The sequence below is a fragment of the Diospyros lotus genome, chromosome 15 (genome assembly GCF_014633365.1).
Source record: "Diospyros lotus cultivar Yz01 chromosome 15, ASM1463336v1, whole genome shotgun sequence".
Lineage (NCBI taxonomy): Eukaryota > Viridiplantae > Streptophyta > Magnoliopsida > Ericales > Ebenaceae > Diospyros > Diospyros lotus.
The window spans coordinates 14708596-14715136 of NC_068352.1; the positions used below are offsets into that span (position 1 = coordinate 14708596).

Genomic DNA, 6541 nt, shown 5'->3' on the forward strand with positions numbered 1-6541 from the left:
TTGTTCCAATCTCGTGGCGTCCAATTTCCAAGGCTTATCACTCCCAACTTCTTCTTCTCTTATTCTGGAGTGTGGCATCTATATCATTATTTTTCGTATTTTATTTTGTTGTTTGAATCTAGTTTAGCTTTCTTGAGATGATGCTCAACTTGTTCGTGGACTTTTAGATGCAACCAAAGGGATCTACCTATGCTCGCATCACACATGCTATGCATAAGGATCTTCAACTTATATTTTGGTAACCCCTTAGTCCATTGCAAGCAATCTTCTCTTGATTGCCTCCCAGCACTCTATGGTTTCATGCCTTTGTTGACGTTCTTTCTAGTTTTAGCTATGGGCCGATCACTCGTTTCACTTATTTCTCTGTTTGGCATTTTCTTGTATGAGTTTAACCATCTCTTCCCTTATGCTTGTTGCTACCTTTTGAAATTAATTTCATGATAAGCAAAAAAAAAAACTGACGTTGAACCTTAATATTGTTGGAATTTGAGTATCACTTTTTCCTCACTCTTCACTCAAACATTTGTGTGTATGTCCAGAGGAGAGGAATTGTATTTCTTGGTGGAATAATTTGATCAATCGGATTACACAACCTTTTATAGGCAAGGTTCAAAAACATTAATTCTTTTCTTATCTTTACATGTAGAATACAAGGGATTTTATTGAAATTCAGAAGGGCTTTCTCAATTTCATCTTCCAATGTGGTGGATTCTTGTCTTCAATTTCCCGGTGAAGCTCTCCATCTCCTTCTCTTCCAAATTCATTTGCAACTCCTTGATTCTTATGTAAGCTTAATTCCATCAAACATAAGCCTGGACAAAGGAGGAAAATGGAGTGGAGAAAAGATGCAGCTAGCTAGACGTAGCCCAATGTTCCACCTTTGGCAAGCAGATGGGGCATGAGTTCTTTCCCTCTCATTAACATCATTGTCATGTCTTGGAATCCAGTTGACTAGACAAGACACTTATAGCCTTGCCACCGAAAGCATCCTACATGAAGTCGCTCATCAAGAATTAACTATAAGCCATCATTTGTTCATTCAACCTTCTCTACCTGCAAGAATAAGATTATAATTGCCTCTAATTTCAACTAACATTATTTGAAGGAGTCAACCAGTGCATAGTTGCTAAGTGATCCTTTGGGGCCCCGAACCTCACCGAGGTTGTGTCCATGGCTGCATCTTCCTCGCCCATGTGGGTCACTAATGGCCGCACTATATACCAGTCATTGCCAGCAAATCGTAGATCCGATTTGGGACTTTGATTCAAGCAACAGTTGAGTTATCAAAGTCAAGAGTGCCACTGCTTAACCTCAACCCTAACCTCCCTTGAAAGGTCACCTTAATTTTCTATTTCTGGATCCCTCGATGATGATCACTATGTGCGTGTCTATGTATTGTATTGACAGAGACATTTTCTCAAATTCACACACACACACACACACATACGCAGAGAGAGAGAGCGAGAGAGAGAGAGAGAGAGTTCTTTTCGGTTTTTCTCACTTACCAATCATGAAGAGAGATGGGAAATGCAAGTCCTCCATGTAACAGATGGAAAGAATTGGGAAGCCGCAAAAGGTGATGGGAAGACATCTTTGTGGAAACGAAAGGATGTTGCAGTCATTTCTTGTTAGTGCTTTCTTACGATTGGAAGAATGCATGCTTGTGACAACCCATTTCAATTGTCTATTATATATATATATATATATTAATGTCCTAACCCTACCAACAGACCTCACGTATTTTAACAATCAAATAAATCAATAGACGAATGTATATAAAAGCTATATTATAATGTACCTTCAAAGTTTTGTGAAAAAGTATTTTAATATCGACATTATCCGCCAAATTAATGGGCTAATTGAGTGAAATATCCAGTCAACTATGTATCACTTTTCTGTAAAAAATACCATGAGAAAAAAAAAATTACTACTTAAAATGTGTTTTCTTTTGAAAAATAGAAAATTTTTGTTCATCCATCCATCCATCCATTTTATAAGGGTACTTCTGATGAAACTTGTCAATCAGATCATATACCTAAGTCAAATGAAAATAGAATATAAAAATATAATTCAATTTTAATGAGTGCTTGTATGATTTCACAACAATAGTATAATCCACTCAATTGAGAGTGTTGCATGGAAAAACTATAAACCCCCTTCCCCCCGCTTCTGGGCAATGCTCTTTACTCCATGTAGCTGGTCACTTACGCTTCAAGAGCTCTACTATTTCATGTAATTAGTCACTTACACTTGGAGAGCTCTGCTTTCTATATATATATATATATATATCATTACATAAATTATTGAATATATCTAAAAGACTTTATATTTAAATCTGAGGAGAGTTGTGTAAGGCGTAATTACATCTTTTATTACGTTTAGATTTGAGAAATAGCAAATTTCTGTTGAAGATGCCAAGTCTCTAACCTAGGTACGTAGCTGGCTAGCAACCAGCAGCCAGAAGATTTGCACCCACGTGTTGTCTCTTGAAGTTGGCTATGAAATCAAATCGTCCACGCCTACAAGCTACAAAGGACAATATTATTAATCAGCATATAGAAGAAGAACCTTCAAAGATCTAATGCGATCTCCAATACGTCGCATCATCGTTAAAAGGGGAGTGGAGGGCAAGGCATTGATTAATTTGTTGTTGTAAAACCAGATGCATATCTATGCGTATTCTCCAACCTTATAAGTCTCACTTCAGAACTGGGTTTCTGTCTTGCTAAATTAGGAACAACAAATCTCCAAGATTGGCTTTGAAATGTTTCCTCCCAATGTCATATATATATATATATATTTGTAATTCCATGCATTAATTATTTTCTTCCATAAACTGTGACAATTTGGAAGAAGACATCGCTTAATTTCTATAAAAATTAGTTCAAAAAATCAATGTGGCAGCTTCTTAGAGATGTGCTCAATGGATTTGACATGGACAGTTTCTTCTGAAACTTCACTGCCAAGAGGTAATAGAACTCTACTTGCTGGCATATAATATATTACGTGAAAATTGAAGTTAGTGAAGTTCTTTGATGCTGTTCATGGGTGTATTTTATACATAAATTCAGCTTAATCTTAAACTTTGATGGTCAATTATTTTTGAGTAAAATCCCTTGTTGAGATTATGATCTCATTGGTAGCGTTAACTTAACTCGTTAAATCTATGTTAGAACGCCACAAAATTATTAAAAATAGTACATTAATTATATTTTATCACCCACCATTAACCGCCGCATAAGAATAGCAATCATCTTAATGGTGATTTTTCTTTTTTTTTTTTGTCTAACTAATTTAAAAGTAAAATAGTAAATTTAAATCTTACTTCAACAACTAGAGAGATCAACTTCCGAATATTGTAGAAAGTATCATACATCACATTGATATTGAAAAGTTGTTTTTGCATAGAATTAATTAACATCTTTTCCTCTTTTGTGATTTTATTTTCTTTTTTTTTTTTTTGGTTGTCGACTGATTTGTGCTTTTTTTTTTTTTTTTTCTTCTGATTTGTGGGCTGTGAACTGATTTGTCCATTTCTTTTTCAAGTGAAATCCTTATACTTGGGGGAATCTAAAATAGAGGCCATTCAAAATTTTATTATACTCCCAAACAAAACTTCTTTTCCTTATAATATTTTTTATGTTGACTTAAAGTACGTGATTTGTGAATTATTGCAAATAATTCAACAAAGAAACACGATAAACTTAATCATGAAAAAAGAAGAAAAAAAGAAAGAAATGGGAATGAGGATAAAAATAAGATGTGCCAATGATATTTGTCAAGAAGTCACATAAATATTCGAAATATTTGCCAATATATACACTTTAGCTTCACTAATTAATCATCACTAGGCATTGATCTTCATAACTGGTCGAAACATGTAAACAGTAACCAAGTTAGTTATAGAACAAGCAATGGTTTATGGATGTTACATTTTTTGAAATCACGTAAAAGCTTCGGTAAATGCTTCAATACCATGAATCTGGTCTATTAGTTTCTCCTTTTGTCAATGGCTCCATTAATTTCTGTTGTCACCCAGAAATCTAAGGCAAACACATGAGACTCGCGATCGCGTCTTGTAGCCAATCCTCCCTGTCGTGATCAATCTGCCAAAGAAAGACAAGGCAAAACATAAGATGATGCATTATATTGCATCAAGATGGTTGTAGATCGCATAATATTTGGTTATGTACCTTGACAGTTTCATTGTTGCAAAATTCTATGTCCTCATAAAGATTATTGTTCTTCTTGGTTGCTGCTTCTCCTTCGCATGGTTCGTTGTTTCTGGCAAATCTTCCCCGAACTCGAACCCTCTTGTCAGCTAGGGTCTTGCGGCATGCATACTACACAAATGAATAATGAAGCATTAGATCATGCAAACCCCTTTAGGCTAATGTATGTTAAAGGATAAAAAGAGGGAAAATGGAAAAAGAAGGAAAAAATAAAAAGAAAAAGCATTGGAATTATATGCAATGAGTGATGAAGGGAGACCTTGATAGTTTTGTTGAAGTTCCTTTGATTTCTCTTCCTCAGATACCTTAGAATTCTGTCCTTCCTTTCTTCAACCGAGTACTTTCCAACCTTCATACTGGTTTCTTCCAGTACTGGCACTTGAGTGCTAACTTGAAAACCCTACAATTCAAACTTCTCTCATAAATTCCCAGGACCAGCACTTACATATCTATATATATATATATATAGATATATATTGTTAGAAGAAACATGAGATTTAGAACATTATGTGCAGGCTAACAAAATCAATAGAACAAATGGGGATTCAAAGGATTACGTACCCAGTTATCATTGGAAGCAGGATAAACAGAGTGGAAATCTTGAACAAAACCATTGCAATATTCCTCCCCCAGCTCGCACACATCCCTGTAGTATCCAGAAGCTGAATCAAAGCTTCGACTTCCAGAGATATTGTCAGGCAACCCGGCTTTGAGCTCGGGCAGCACAGGAACCGCCATGTCGGAGACCCCGAAGTGCTCCAGGAATGGTGTCATGGAAAATGATGTGAAGTCAGGCTGCTGTGGCACCACGTCAAGAGCTCCATTGTCAAAGATGGGTAAGCTTTGATCTACCCACATTGGAGGAGCACCGCCAGTGCTGCCGCCTGATAAAGGGTTTGGGAATTCACAGAATTCATTACAGAAGATGTGGTCAGAGTGGAAGTGAGGAATGGAAGACATTGAAGAGAGTAGAAAGAAAGTGTAATTGGGAGCCAAGTATGTTCTGGCTGGCTGGCTGCCTGGCTGGCTGGCAGTTTACACTTGAGCCTTCAAATTTATAGTGTGTTCCCCACCAGCCTTGGCAAGTTGTTTGTTCCTTGACTCTTTATCTGCCAAAATTTTTAACAATTTTATAGGTGACTGTCACACTTGATAAGAATCCAGCTTCCATTTTATTTATATAACATTGTATGAAAGCGATTTAGAATAATGATTAACCAGAGGGATTAAAGAGGCATTTAGCATACAAAGTTTTGTTGCCGCGTAAATTCTCTTACAATATATTTTAACTAAAGCTATATTCACTCAAAGACTGCCTATGGTTTAAGTTATTTCTAACTTATACTTACTATGCTGTGTTCATACCTAGAGTTTTATGTTGCTTTGGAACAACTCCCTCTGCTTTGTCAAGAGCTCCTGTAGATGTCATGTCTATCACCAAAAGGAGTCTCTTGACCAAATAAAGAGAGGTGTTTAAAAAGGTATAAGAAGTAAATGATATGAGATGTGCGTAAAAATGGTTCAAGTTACAAGGTTGTGGATGGAATTCAATTTACCAATTAACTAGCAAATTAATTGTTGTTGTAGTGGGCACAGAGGATCAGTTGAATTTTTCAATCAAAAGAAATGAAAACAACATGTCATCTGGTATATATGGAAGGATAATACGGATGAGTTTGAAGAGGAATAATAAGTTGTTCTATGAAGTAATTGTGATGTGGGGGAGAGAGAGAGAGAGAGATGGAAGGGTAATACGGATGAGTTTGAAAGGAATAATATTTGTTCTATGAAGTAATTCTGATGTGGGAGAGAGAGAGAAAGTAAAGAGAAAGGTAAACTAGATAAAAATTGTGATCAGATTCTCCCAAGTAATTAAAAGCTCTTTAATGGATAGAAGCGTGCCAAGCATCAACGTTATCAGAATCTCCCAAGGAAAAAGCTCTTGAATGGATAGAAGCATGCCAAGCATCAACGTTGGATGGAAAATTGAAGCCCTAATGATTGAAGTTAACTTACAATTTGTGCTTGTGATTAACCCAAAAGACTGTCTAGTGTGGGTTTAGGAGGATTAGCAGAAGTTAAGAAAGTGTGTTTGTTTTTTTGAAAACTAAGAAGCAAAAGGCTGAACAGCCCTGAATCCCTTGATAAAAGTGATCAATGGAAGCACTCATGTTGATTACTATTCTTATACTGTTTAAAGCTGTACACCACAAGTACCATCAAAAGGCCTAACCTACACATAGGCTAAGAATCTAACACATGGGATTGCAAGATATGTATCGCCAAAATAAGTACAGCAATATATCCCC

At 36.1% G+C, this 6541-nt stretch overlaps 1 protein-coding gene across 1 annotated transcript; it reads right to left on the reverse strand.

The window, feature by feature from the left end:
- Window positions 1–3776: 3776 nt before the first annotated feature.
- On the reverse strand, window positions 3777–5283 carry LOC127792587 (transcription factor GHD7). Its single transcript, XM_052323132.1, has 4 exons — window positions 4794–5283; window positions 4492–4632; window positions 4194–4343; window positions 3777–4106 (listed from the first exon to the last, which is right to left on the reverse strand). Exons 1-4 carry the CDS (start codon window positions 5190–5192, stop codon window positions 4044–4046), a joined length of 753 nt encoding a protein of 250 aa, XP_052179092.1. The 5' UTR covers window positions 5193–5283; the 3' UTR covers window positions 3777–4043.
- Window positions 5284–6541: the final 1258 nt, after the last annotated feature.

Bases quoted from the DNA above. Each gene is read 5' to 3' on its own strand.
- LOC127792587 (XM_052323132.1), bottom strand. From the start codon at position 5,192: ATGTCTTCCATTCCTCACTTCCACTCTGACCACATCTTCTGTAATGAA. The intron at 4,344-4,491 runs GTCTCCCTTCAT...TCATTTGTGTAG, and splicing joins ACTTCAACAAAACTATCAAG to TATGCATGCCGCAAGACCCT. The intron at 4,107-4,193 runs GTACATAACCAA...TTTCTTTGGCAG, and splicing joins GCAACAATGAAACTGTCAAG to ATTGATCACGACAGGGAGGA.